This window comes from Hypanus sabinus, chromosome 27, assembly GCF_030144855.1.
Source record: "Hypanus sabinus isolate sHypSab1 chromosome 27, sHypSab1.hap1, whole genome shotgun sequence".
In the NCBI taxonomy this organism is placed as follows: Eukaryota; Metazoa; Chordata; class Chondrichthyes; order Myliobatiformes; family Dasyatidae; genus Hypanus; species Hypanus sabinus.
In genome coordinates this window covers 27,531,638-27,545,939 of record NC_082732.1, presented here as the reverse complement: position 1 = coordinate 27,545,939, position 14,302 = coordinate 27,531,638, and the positions used below count along the sequence as shown (strand labels likewise).

The 14,302-nt window shown below is 41.8% G+C and overlaps 1 protein-coding gene across 4 annotated transcripts in view; it reads right to left on the bottom strand.

The window, feature by feature from the left end:
• Nucleotides 1–1,758: 1,758 nt before the first annotated feature.
• The window catches only part of LOC132382159 (segment polarity protein dishevelled homolog DVL-1-like), a 137,544-nt gene continuing 125,000 nt past the window's right edge, over nt 1,759–14,302 (bottom strand). For 2 of the 4 annotated variants that reach the window (XM_059952078.1, XM_059952081.1), the window contains 5 exons: nt 14,027–14,158; nt 12,092–12,259; nt 10,163–10,369; nt 8,533–8,856; nt 1,759–2,475 (listed from right to left, as the gene is read on the bottom strand). In XM_059952078.1, the coding sequence (XP_059808061.1) occupies nt 2,357–2,475; nt 8,533–8,856; nt 10,163–10,369; nt 12,092–12,259; nt 14,027–14,158 (950 nt within the window). In that variant the 3' untranslated portion in view covers nt 1,759–2,356. Of the gene's footprint in view, nt 8,857–10,162; nt 10,370–12,091; nt 12,260–14,026; nt 14,159–14,302 lie in introns of all 4 variants that reach the window. The other 2 variants (XM_059952080.1, XM_059952079.1) reach the window with 2 other exon arrangements.

Below are 14,302 nucleotides of genomic sequence, written 5' to 3'. Positions count from 1 at the left end.
TTAGTGTGGCATCACAGAAACTTAAAACATTTTCTCTGAACCTCATCTTTCAAATTTTGGTCTTTTTGTGACTTTCACAAATACAGTTAGGATGGTGTACAACAGTTTTAATGTCAAAATAGTGCACAGTAATTTCCAGGCCAATGTTTACATAGCTCTGAACTTTCCAAATAAACAACATTAATGAGCCATGTTGATTATTAAGTTACCCACGCCACTCATTAACGGATCAGAATGCAGAATGACAGAGTATGCATGTACTTCCAAATAAATGCCATTGCTGAAACAAGAGAATGCCTTGTTTTCGTTGCTAGTAACAAATCAAAGCTAACCTATAGTTACCAGGCAGGTAATCAGGAGACACAAGTTCAAATTGCAACGTAACTCCAAAGAAAATCAAATTCCATTTAAAAACCCTGAAACAATCTCCTCTTCAGTAAATCTGGAGACTTATTCCAAAAATTGGAAAAACTATTACATGGAAAAGTCAGGTTTAACTAGAATCCTTAAAAACATCCAAGCAGGATAGGAAAAGATTGGCTAACAGAGCCACCGTCTCAGAGTGCCAGTTTCAGTTCTGACCTTGGGTGCTGTCTGTGTGGAGTCAGCACGCTCTCTGTGACTGCATGGATTTCCTCCAGTTTCCTCCTACATCCTAAAGTAGTCCGATTGGCCATTGTAAATTTCCCCGTGTATTGATGAAGTAGTGGAATCTGGGGGATGTTTTGAAATGGTAGAAAATATACACGTTGGAGAATCCGGTGGATAAAAATTCCGCAGCCCACCTCCAGCAGCACTGTAGAAAAACCCTTAACACGTAGATTGAAATGCTGCAGTCAACCTTTGTGAGAGCAGTTAAAGATGGGCACTAGATGTTGGTTTTGGCAGTGACACATTTCATGAAAGAATACTAAAACATAACTTAGTTATCCAACCTATAACCTAACCTTTGGCTATTTGGCTTTAATTGATAGCATCTGTTATTTTCTCCTCCCAGCCTCCTGGCGAAGAGCAGACGAGAAACCAGTTCCAACAATAACTATGGCAGGATGCTCATCCCTAATTGCTCGCACTCTTACACATGCCAGCCAGGCTGCCAGAATACTTTATTAAACTGCAGGTGCTTTATTTCCATTTAACTATGGAGCATAACTTATTCAAATGGATGCACTTCAGTGCCCTGAAGAGTGTAATTGCTCTAGGTGACATGCAGTTCAGTGACCGTGAAGTTTACATTAATACACAAGATGGATGCAAAGAGAAATTAGTCAACAATACAAATAATATCAAAATTGAATAATCAAGAAGATAACAATGTGTCTGTTCAATTTGCCCCGAGCTCCTCCACAGGTGTCATAGGACAGTGTGTGTTTTGTTCTTAACCTGGTTAATAGTGTACCTAACTAGGAAATATTTGAAGGAAGTGTTTATAAGGAGCTGTATTCGGTATCCAGTCCATTCTGTCCCTACTCTCAGCATATATAACAGAACAGTGCAAAAAGAAACTACTCCAAACATAATGCATTGTGTATCAATATTAACATAATCAACACCTCCATTATCATCCACCCCTTGACAATATGATCCCAAGGGTGAGATAAACTGTCATTAACATGGAATACTGCTGTTGAGTTTGCAAGATAGGTTTCAATCTCACGGAGCTGGACTCTCATGATCCTATCAAATATTCTTTCCAAAAGCAGTAAAATAAAACTGACAACACAACAACTGAGGGAAAAAAACACAAAAACAAAGTAAGACAAGAAAAATGTGATTTTTAGTGTTTAAAATAGCTTTACACCAAGGCAGTGATATATTAACTATTGAGACACAGGAACTGAATACAGTATCTACAACACTGGTACACATAATGACAGCTTCCAAAAACTGAAAGGTTGGGCAGAACCTTTCATTGAGTTGGAGCTACAGAATAGTTACAATAATTAATTTAATAAAATTTAATCTTCTACTGTACATTTTTTACATTTCCTCACTTAATTTTGATTACTATTCTTGAACTCTTCAATATATCTGCATCATTTTCATTATTACAATCCAAAGTCTAAGTGCTGGATCAACTTGTGCCAATGTTCAAAGACTGGGCTTTGTTTTCTGCCGACCTTGCTTGATCTTTCATTCCTCCGAGCTCTTGCCTCGAGATGCCCACAGGATGGCCTTAAATGAAGCAATGCTTGAAGCTGCTTCTGTGTGACTAGATGCTAAGATTGAAATCTTAACAAGCTTTGATATATTTATTTTCTTCAAAGAATGTTTCAGAGTCCTGGAATGTTGCTGTTTGTGCAAATGTAACAGCATTCACACTCACCTGTGCACTGATGTGTGCCAAGGAATAGGGCTACAACCAGAATATAAGATTAATCCAGTTCCCTTCACACTTTGATGCTCTGACTGAGGCTGTATTTAGACCTGATGGAATTGAATATGACTCTCTGCACTGCACCATTTCCTCATTCTCTGAAATAAAAGGAAACTATCATTACACACAAAACCCCTGGCTTTTATGCCTGTTTTTTCAGGTTTCCCATTCTAGTATTATTCCCTTAGAAAGAGGGATACATTCCCCAGTGTAGTGCATTTGCATGCATTCTCGCTTTAAGAAGAGGTATTGAGAAAGCTGGGCAGGTTAGGGAGAGGGTGTTATGGCAGGATTGGCAAAGAATGGCAGAATTGTAGAATATAAAAATTCATTGTATAGACTGATGACTACTTGGTTAATAGAGGTGCAGCAGAGATCTGTGTTAGAGCCTCAGCTTTTTGTGTTTACAGTTTATATAAATGACTTAGATGAAGGCACCAAAGGTACATGTTAAATTTGCTGATGACACAAAGATAAGGAGGAAAGTAAGCGAGAGAAGGCATAAGGAGGCTGCCAGTATAGATAGGTTAAGCGAGTCAATAAGGATTTGGCAAATGGAATATAATGTGCAAAAATATGAAACTATCCTTTAGAGTCAGAGTTCTACAGCATAGGATAGGCCCTTAGGCCTATTGTGTATATGCCGAGCATCTGTACCAATCCCATTTGCTCCTATCTCCGCCACAACCTTCTCTAGCAGCTCTTTCCAGATACCAAACTACTTTTTTTGTCTTAAAGCTGTTTTCTAGTTTTGAATATCCCCACTATAGAAAACAGATACTTGGCTCCTAGCCCATTGATGCCTCTCACAGACCTTTTATACTTCTTTGTTCCAGAGAGAACAGACCAAGCTTATTCTGTTATTCCTTACAACTCCAACCCTCCAGTCCAGGCAATATCCTTATGAAGCTTAATTACATCCTCTTAATAGGAAAAATCAAACAAAATTGTCATTGGAGACTCTATAGTCAGGGGAGCAGACAGGAGATTTTGTGGACGTGAGAAGGAAACCTGTATGGTTTGTTGCCTCCCGGGTGCCAGGGTCTGGGATATCTCTGACCGGGTGCATGACATCCTGGTCCGAGAGGGAAAGCAACCAGAAGTTGTGATACATGTTGGGACCAACGACGTAGGCAGGAAGAGGGATGAGGTCCTGAAGTGTGAGTTTCGGGAACTAGGTAGAAGGCTGAAGACCAGGACCTCAAGGGTGGCGTTCTCAGGATTGCTGCCAGTACTACGTGATAGTGATAGTAAGAATTGGAGGAGATGGCAGTTGAATGTGTGGCTGAGGAGTTGGTGCAGGGGGCAAGGTTTTAGATTTTTGGACCATTGGGATGTCTTCTGGGGAAGGTGGGACCTGTACAGATTAGATGGGTTGCACCTGAACTCGAGGGGGAGCAATATCCTTGCTGGTAGGTTTGCTAGCATGGTTCGGGAGGGTTTAAACTAATTTGCAAGTGGGATGGGACCCAGAGTGATAGAGCAGTGAAAGAAGTGCATGGAGTAAAGCCAGATCCAATAAATAGAGAGGCTTTGAGGAAAGAGAAGCAGAATAAAGAGTGTAAAGGTAGTAAGGCAGAAGGGCTAAAGTGTGTGTACTTCAATGCAAGAAGCATCAGGAACAAAGGTGATGAACTGAGAGCTTGGATACATACATGGAATTATGATGTAGTGGCCATTACGGAGACTTGGCTGGCACCAGGGCAGGAATGGATTCTCAATATTCCTGGATTTCAGTGCTTTAAAAGGGATAGAGAGGGGGGAAAAAGGGGAGGAGGGGTGGCATTACTGGTCAGGGATACTATTACAGCTGCAGAAAGGGTGGGTAATGTAGCAGGATCCTCTTTTGAGTCAGTATGGATGGAAGTCAGGAACAGGAAGGGAGCAGTTACTCTACTGGGGGTATTCTATAGGCCCCCTGGTAGCGGCACAGATACCGAGGAGCAGATTGGGAGGCAGATTTTGGAAAGGTGCAAAAATAACAGGGTTGTTACCATGGGTAACTTTAACTTCCCTGCTATTGATTGGCACTTGATTAGTTCCAAGGGTTTAGATGGGGCAGAGTTTATTAAGTGTGTCCAGGATGGATTCCTGTCATAGTATGTTGACAGGCCGACTAGGAGGAATGCCATACTAGATCTAGTATTAGGTAACGAACCGGGTCAGGTCACAGATTAGTCAGTGGGTGAGCATCTGGGAGACAGTGATCACCGCTCCCTGGCCTTTAGCATTATCGTGAAAAAGGATAGAATCAGAGAGGACAGGAAAATTTTTAATTGGGGAAGGGCAAATTATGAGGCTATAAGGCTAGAACTTGCAGGTGTGAATTGGGATGATGTTTTTGCAGGGAAATGTACTATGGACATGTGGTTGATGTTTAGGGATATCTTGCAGGATGTTAGGGATAAATTTGTCCCAGTGAGGAAGATAAAGAATGGTAGGGTGAAGGAACCATGGGTGACAAGTGAGGTGGAAAATCTAGTCAGGTGGAAGAAGGCAGCATACACGAGGTTTAGGAAGCAAGGATCAGATGGGTCTATTGAGGAATATAGGGTAGTAAGAAAGGAGCTTAAGAAGGGGCTGAGAAAAGCAAGAAGGGGGCATGAGAAGGCCTTGGCGAGTAGGGTAAAGGAAAACCCCTTCTTCAATTATGTGAAGAACAAAAGGATGACAGGAGTGGACGTAGGACCGATTGAGATAAAAGTGGGAAGATATGGCTGGAGGCTGTGGAAGTGAGTGAGGTCCTCAATGAATACTTCTCTTTGGTATTCACCACTGAGAGGGAACTTGATGACGGTGAGGACAATATGAGTGAGGTTGATGTTCTGGAGCATGTTAATATTAAGGGAGAGGAGGGGTTGGAGTTGTTAAAATACATTAGGACCGATAAGTCCCCGAGGCCTGACGGAATATTCCCCAGGCTGCTCCACGAGGCAAGCAAAGAGATTGCTGAACCTCTGGCTAGGATCTTTATGTCCTTGTTGTCCACGGGAATGGTACCGGAGGATTGGAGGGAGGCAAATGTGGTCCCCTTGTTCAAAAAAGGTAGTAGGATAGTCCAGGTAATTATAGACCAGTGAGCCTTACGTCTGTGGTGGGAAAGCTGTTGGTAAAGATTCTTAGAGATAGGATCTATGAGCATTTAGAGAATCATGGTCAGATCAGGGACAGTCAGCATGGCTTTGTGAAGGGCAGATCATGCCTAACAAGCCTCAGAGTTCTTTGAGGAGGTGACCAGGCATATAAATGAGGGTAGTGCAGTGGATGTGATCTACATGGATTTTACTAAGGCATTTGACAAGGTTCCACATGGTAGGCTTATTCAGAAAGTCAGAGAGCATGGGATCCAGGGAAGTTTGGCCAGGTGGATTCAGAATTGGCTTGCCTGCAGAAGGCAGAGGGTCATGGTGGAGGGAGTACGTTCAGATTGGAGGGTTGTGACTAGTGGTGTCCCACAAGGATCTGTTCTGGGACCTCTACTTTTTGTGATTTTTATTAACGACCTGGATGTGGGGGTAGAAGGGTGGGTTGACAAGTTTGCAGACGACACAAAGGTTGGTGGTGTTGTAGATAGTGTAGAGGATTGTCGAAGATTGCAGAGAGACATTGATAGGATGCAGAAGTGGGCTGAGAAGTGGCAGATGGAGTTCAACCCAGAGAAGTGTGAGGTGGTACACTTTGGAAGGACAAACTCCAAGGCAGAGTACAAAGTAAATGGCAGGATACCTGGTAGTGTGGAGGAGCAGAGGGATCGGGGGGTACATGTCCACAGATCCCTGAAAGTTGCCTCACAGGTAGATAGGGTAGTTAAGAAAGCTTATGGGGTGTTAGCTTTCATAAGTCGAGGGATAGAGTTTAAGCGTCGTGATGTAATGATGCAGCTGTATAAAACTCTAGTTAGGCCACACTTGGAGTACTGTGTCCACTTCTGGTCGCCTCACTATAGGAAGGATGTGGAAGCATTGGAAAGGGTACAGAGGAGATTTATCAGGATGCTGCCTGGTTTAGAGAGTATGGATTATGATCAGAGATTAAGGGAGCTAGGGCTTTACTCTTTGGAGAGAAGAAGGATGAAAGGAGACATGATAGAGGTGTACAAGATATTAAGAGGAATAGACAGAATGGACAGCCAGTGCCTCTTCCCCAGGGCAACACTGCTCAGTACAAGAGGACATGGCTTTAAGGTAAGGGGAGGGAAGTTCAAGGGGGATATTAGAGGAAGGTTTTTCACTCAGAGAGTGGTTGGTGCGTGGAATGCACTGCCTGAGTCAGTGGTGGAAGCAGATACACTAGTGAAGTTTAAGAGACTACTAGACAGGTATATAGAGGAATTTAAGGTGGGGGGGGATTATATGGGAGGCAGGGTTTGAAGATCGGCACAACATTGTGGGCCAAAGGGCCTGTAATGTGCTGTACTATTCTATGTTCTATAAAATCTAATTGGTGAGGGGCTACATGTGTCCTTGTACATGATGTGCAAAGACAAGTATGAAAGGGTAACAAACAATTAGGAAAGCTAACAACACAATGCTATTGCTTAAGGGTAGAGAAATTGAATACTAAAGTAAGGAGGTTATACCTCAGTAAAACAAAGGCATTGATAAAACCACAAATGTCTCCCTGTTAAAGGAAAGATGTGAATTTGTTGGAAGGAGTTCATTAAAAAATGTGACCATTCACATCATTAGGGAAGGATTATTAGACCTTGAGTGGGCAAGTTTTCTTATAAAGAAAGATTCAGGAGAGATGTTTGGGTCTGAGTAAAGGTCAGCATTTTCAAAAGAGAAGGGAAGGTCAGTATTTAGAAATGTGAGAGCAGACTTGATTGAAACAGAGTGCAAGTGAAGAGGATTTTTCCTTTTGTGAGATGATTTAAATGATGGATCATTGTTTAAAGAGAGTCACTAATTTACAACAGAGTTAGGGGAAAAACATTTCTAGTCCTATTCCTAATCTGCATGTTCGTATGTTCACATGTAAAATGCCAAGAGCAAGATTTTGAAACTTATCTCGCTAGCCATGCTGGTGGGGGTGGGAGGTGTCTAGCAATTGGAGAGCAGGAATGTGATTCTTCCTTTAAAGAATCCGCTGACACTCTCTGTACCTGAAGGATAGTCACATAAAAGGCAGATGTGCACATCAGGAACAGCCAGTCTCTGAGAGAAAATGAGGGCCATAATCCAGCATGAGTCACCAGGAGAAGAAATGACTGAATCTCAGTAAGAACAACATTTTCAAAGGAGAAGGGGAATTTGGAGGTGGGGGGAGGGAAGAAACAACCAAAACATCTCACAATTGCAGTTTGGTTTCTGACAGTCTCATTGTTGGGAGTGGCAAACCCCCCCCCCCCAAAAAAAAGAATCATTTATAATAAGCAGCTGTTCTGGACAGAACATAAATCTTTCAAAAACCGATTAAATGGCAATGAGACCATGTGTAATTCAGGATCAAAATTCCAAAGTCTGTGAAACAATCTGGAGATGTCCAAAATACATCACATGCACAAGGTATATTAGCTCAGGGGGGACAGTTTCCCTTAAAACTGCAGCAGAAATAGTTGCAGAGTGCAAGGGCTGCTTAAACGTCAAGTCCTGCATTTTAATCTGTTTGAAATTTCTCATGGCACTTTTTGAAAGGCTGCTATCTTGTGCACCACGAAGCTGGAAAAGGAGACATGCGCGTATGTGCTGTGTCGTTTCTTTACAATGAAAAAGTGCTTGCTAAAGGGATAAGACAAAGTACATTGAGAAGCCAGGGAGCACATTAACATGGAGTACCTGTCACTAAAGAGATGAGTGGGTGGTGAGAACCTATGTGAGAGAGGGGCCAAAATAGTCCTATTAACATCTGTCTAGATCAGGAGAACCTCATCATCTCTTTACAGTGTACAGAGAAGCTGATGACGGAACACACCAACGTGGAACACACCAACACAAAGCAGTGCTTGGCACCATTATCTGCCAAAACCAACAAATTCAAACTTCTATTAACAAGGACAGATGAGAAATTGAATCATGGTGAGAAATAGAAGCCTGGGATTCCTGAAACATTAGAGATGAGTCACAAACAGTGCTGTGTGCAAAAGATTTCAGTGTTGTTTTGTGCGAGAAGACGGTGCTGTCACATGATGTCAATGAAGAACTCACATGGATTACCCATGGCCTTTTGGAAGGACTGCCTGCTACCGATTAGCTCAGGGGGGACAGATGCTAGATCCCGGACAGGAGGTGCTCCGGGAGGCCCAGTTGATTTTTGGATTGTGGGCTGGTAGATTGGTGGGACACCTGGAGGTCCATGAGAGCAGTGGCTGTGGTGACTGAGCTGGCTTGCTGGCCGCTCACAGAGCACGATGCTTCCAGTGATGCGGTCTGGTTCGCTCTCAACCCCCACCATCTTGGACTCGGTTTTCTGCTCCTTTTCCTTCCCCATTGAGCCTCTTCTCTCACCTACTGCCCGACTGGATCCACTGCTTTTGCTGCCTGCAAAAATTACAAAAAAAATACCAATAACCTCACATGGTAAATGTTACAAGTTAAGAAGTTGTGGGCAGTGCTACTTTCTCTGGGTTGTTGAATAGCCAGCAGTTAAATCTCATCACAATTAGGACCCTCTTGCTGTTGCAAGTAGAAGAAAATGAAAAAGATCCAATTAACAACAAATTCAGAAAAACAAAGAATGTCTACAGATGTCTGTTTACTTTGGTCGGTTTCACTGGTTTCTGAGGACTTGGTGAACAGGGGTGTAACATTTTATGAAGATTAACTTGTCAACTTTACTTATTTCCTTTTGAAGCAAACTCGTTTTTCCAAAGGTTTTTTTCCTGACCATGTTCAGTAAGACGTTTGCTGTCTCTCTCTCTCTCCCTACAGGGTCTGGGAGTCAATGTCCACACAGGGTCAGTGAAGGGAGGATTTTATGATCATTGGAAATTTGAAAACTTGACAGAAGCAAACTGATAATAATTTTCAATAACTGATAAGCACTTGAAAACCTGCTTAATAATTTTTTAAAAAACCTTTATTGTGTGGTTGTTAATTAGGCCACTCAGCCCATTAGTCTGCTCTGCCATTCTGTCATGGCTGATTCACTATTCCTCTCAACTCCACTGTCCTGCCTGACTTAGCCTCCTCACCCATCTGTGGCAATGAATTCCACAGATTCACCCCCCACCCCCCCGCCCCGGCTAAAGAAATTTCTCTTCACCTCCATTTTAAATGGACATCCCTCTATTCTGAGGCTGTGCCCTCTAGTCCTAGACTCTCCCACTTCAGGAAACATTCCCTCCACTTCCACTCTATGTCGGCCTTTCAATAATCAATAGGTTTCAATCATGCGTGCTGTTACCAAAATAGTGGGATTCCTCCCTCCTTCCTTTGTCACCGCATTTTGTTCTTCCACCCCATCAGTCACACACCCTACACTTCCCATCCCCTCAAAACCCCTCAGCACCAACCTACTGACCCCTCCTGCCATCCCCCACCTCCTCCATTGTCGTCCTCTTCTGTGATTTTGTGCAGAGGTTTTCTATGTTCAAGGGTGCTGACAAACAGTATTAATCATTGGTATTTCTCACTCCTTCCAAATCTTATTATGACTGCAGAATGGAAGTGTTACTGGAACTGAAATCTATGTAAAATTGCTCAATCTATCAAATTACGAGCATCAGTCACATGGAGCAACACAGTCACCAGTTGGTTCATGAGAGGGAAAAGTTCATACAGTAACAATCTCTGAACCTTCTTGTGGAATGATATTTAGCAGTGGTTAAGTCTGCGTCAACCCTACCTTCACTCTGCTGGCTTCCAGCGCTGCCATTTCCAAAGCTCAGGGAAGAGTCTTGGCAGGTGGGAGGATAATATGACTGAGGCAGTGGATACTGATATGGGAATCCCTGAGCCAGCTGCCAGGGACAAGCTGGATGTGGGAGAGGTGCAAGAGTGTCATGCTCTGATGTTCCACTGGAACCTTCATTTAAGCTCAAGCCAGCCATATCTACCAACAAAGGAAAAGATTACAGAGAAATTAGACAAATTCCTTCATAAGTCATAAAATTTTGACACTGATATCAACACACCCAGATTCTAACCGCTGTCATTTTTTAAAGGAGGAAATGAAGAGGCAATGGGTCTAAGGGTCTGTTTCCCTGCTTATTGATTCTATATAATGATGGAAGCAGATTTGTTTTGCCACATTTTGTTTCTTCACTTATTTCAACGGCATTCATTTTAGCCATCTCTTCTGATTTTACATTTACATTTAGAAATATAGGCCCTTCTAGCCCAACGAGCCCACATCACCCAATTACACCCATTTGACCAACTGACCTCTTAACCCTTATGTCTGTGGATACTTTATGAATATTAGACTCCTGTGGAAGTTTAAGGTTTTTACTGGGGGTGGGGATGGGGCTTACTCTTTGGTTAAATGACAAAGCTTTTTCAATGACTTCATCTCACACTGTAGCAACATTAAATTCCAACGAGGCAGACTTCTTTTATGCATTACAAGCACTGTAGAGGGAGTGCAGCAAAGATTCATTCAATAAATTCTGCAACCGGCAAATTTGCCCTACATGAAGAGATTGAGTAGATTGGATTCTATACTTGAATTCTGAAGGGTGAGAGGAAATTTTATCAAAATATAAAAAGTATCTTAAGGGGTCTGACAAGCTAGATGCTTCTCCTGACTGAGGAACTAGAACTGGGGGTAGGCAAAGGGGTTAGGATGTGTAGGAATGGCATGCAGCAATTGTTTCCCCACTAAGAGGCTTTGGTGAAATTTTGAAATTCTCCACCTTGAGGGCTGTGAAGGCTCAGTCGAAATATTGTTGGATAGATTACTGGATATTAACAAATCAAGGGCCATAAGGATAGTGCGAGAACATGGGAATTAAGCAGAAGTTCAGTCATGAATGTAATGAAGGCTAGAGCAGGTCTGAAGGGCTGGATGCCCTGCTCTTAGTCCTATTTCTTTTGCATAGGGCTTGATCCTGCTGTTCAGATCATATTTCCCAGATTATGGTATATATTCATAATTGTGTAGCTGCGGATTAATTTAACAAGGGAGCTGTCAAATGAACAAACCATGACAGATGAAGCACACCCTGCAAGCTTCCACCTTGTGCAAACTACTCAAGTGTAAATGTATGATCCACTGTTTCATCTTGTATAAGTAAGTCTGTAAGCTACCAATCATAAAATGTGATTGACATGAGTTATGCCTCCCTTTAGTACCATAGTATTTAAAAAATATCCTGCTTCACAAATAAATTCCCAGTCTCTTTGCTTTCAAGTTCACAGGTTCAATAGTATCAGAGTTAATTGCTTCTATTTCTTCACATAGTGCCAATAATGATTTTGCCGTTGCCGTTACACCTGGCCTGGATTTGTGCTTTGTTTGTTTACTTGTTCCAGTTACCATATCTATTACCTTACACCATCATCCTCTTTGTCGTTTCATTTCTCTTGCAAAGACCCCTCATTTAGTTCTTCTTCTCTCTCCTTTTCCTAGTGTTTCACTTGCTTAAAATCTATTACACCTCTAGATTTTTTAAAGCAACCAGTCTGAAACATGCACAGTGCTTCAGCATGACTGAGTACACATGCTGTTTAAAACAAGCGTCAATGGGAATTCTATTTTAACTCTTGCTGCATCTGTCTTTTATGGTCAAAACACCATTCCCCTGGAAAACTTATGGACACAGATCGAACTTACTGGCACTGAGGTCTCCAAAGACATAGTAACATTGCTCAGAGAATGTAATTTTATTGACTGTATGCCTAAGGTAGCCATGCTTCAGCATACTGCTTGCGTATTTCCTTGCTTCGCGGCGATCTTTAAATCCCTGCACACGTGAGTAAAGCCAGTCAACCACATCAGCTCCTGAAGGAAAACAAGAGATGTCCATTGGAAGCAGGGGAGGAGATTTTATCATATCATACAAAATTATGAAGACGTCTGACAGACTGGACACATGCACGAGGGTCCTGCTGAAGGGTCTCAGGCTGAAGAGTCAACTGCACTCTTTTCCATATATGCCTCCTGGCCTGCTGAGTTCCTCCAGCATTTTGTGTGTGTTGCTTGGACACATGTATGCTGTTTCCCCTGGCTGAAGATTGCGAGACAGGTGGTAGGCGTAGAGGGGCCGTGGAGGAAAAGAGATCAAGAGTTTCAGAATAAGGGGTAGACCATTTAGGAAAGAAATGAGAAGTTTCTTCACTTAGGGGCTGAAGAAGCTTTTGAATTCTCTATCTTGGAGGGCTGTGCATGCTTAATCATGTTTATTTAACAGGTAAATAGATATTTGGATAAATCCAACCAAAAGCAAAGGACATAACATCCTGTGTGCAGGACATGAGTCAGCTTGACTAGAGAGGCCTTCAAAGAACCAATTGCTGTGGCTGTCAGTACAAACCAAGCCAAGGACTGCAGATCACAACTTCCATCCTGAGCAAGTGGTAGCTGTGCTTGTGTTAGCCTACTAGATATTCTTGAAAAACAAAATAAGGACTAGAAATATGCAAGGAAGACAGGTTTCTTTCACTAAAATATCTTAGTAAACTGGTTGGGTTTTGACCTCAATGCATTAATTGTTTGGGCTTCTGAAATAATGTAAACACTGCACAAGACACAGGTAGGTTAAGCGAACAGAGATCTGGCATGTGACATATGATTTCTGAATATGCAAAATTGCCTATCTTGGCAAGAAAAAGAAGACAGCATGTCATGAAAATTCTGAGAGAGCCCAGAGCTCTGAGATGCAGTAGGATCTGGGTGCCCAATAATGTGCTTTACAAAAGATGTCCTGTGGGTGTAATATGGAAGTAGGAAAATTAACAGAACATCATTGTTCATTGCTAGAGAAATTGAATACAAAATTAGAATCGTTATGCTTCAGCTATACAGATAGTATAACTGATGCAACCAATCTAGAGTATTGTGTACAGGATTAGTTTCCTTGTTTGAGTAAAAATACTTTATTAATACATTAGAAACAATTTAAAATTAGTTTAGTCTAATCCCTTGAATGAGGAACGACTAGCTTGTATTCTCTGCAACTCAGATGTCTAACAGAACTTGACTGAAACACGAGACCCTGAGGTGGAAATGATGCTGTTCTTGTGAGAGGATCTAAAATGAGATGCCACTGTTTAAGAACTAAGGGCTGCCCACTTTAAACAGGGATGAAGTAATTTTTTTTTTAAGTCATTAGATTTTAATTTCTTTCTTGAAAGGCGGTTAAAGCAGGATGTTTGAGTAACTTCAAGGCAGCGATAGAGAGATACATGGTAAGTATGGAAGTAAATGATTATCACAAGTAGACCAGAACACAAACCTGATTATTAGGCTTCAGGGGCTGAGTAGCCCTATTCATGCTTCTAATTCATAATAGCAAACCCTTTAGATACTAAATGAATTATAGTTAGTAGGATTAGAAAGGGTAGAATTCCTAACAGAATAGGCGAGCAAGAAATAGGATTCATGAGAAGAAATATAGGGAATGAATAATTCTAATTTGATTAGAAAATTCTTAGAACTACAGAAAACTCAGTAAAGACAAAGACACACAATTCCTTAGGAATGATTATTGAAATCAAGATCCTTCAAATTGTAAAGAGTGGGAATGGCCCCACAGGTGGTGACACTCACCAATGACTGCATTTGAAATTGTGATCTTCAACCATAGCCTGTTACGGATCTCCAGTCCCGAGTCAGATAACTGCATTGCCTTGACAATGACTGGCATTTCACTTTTAACTGTTAGTGGCCAATCTTCAAACTCTAAACAAACAAACAGGTAATAAAGGATTAATCAACAAAATACCAAGATACCTGCTCTAGTCTAGCCTATGCTTTCTGAGCAGCAAGAGTAGTGGAATGTAGGGAGAAAGAAATGGGTTTAAAGATGACAAGGAGTTACTATGT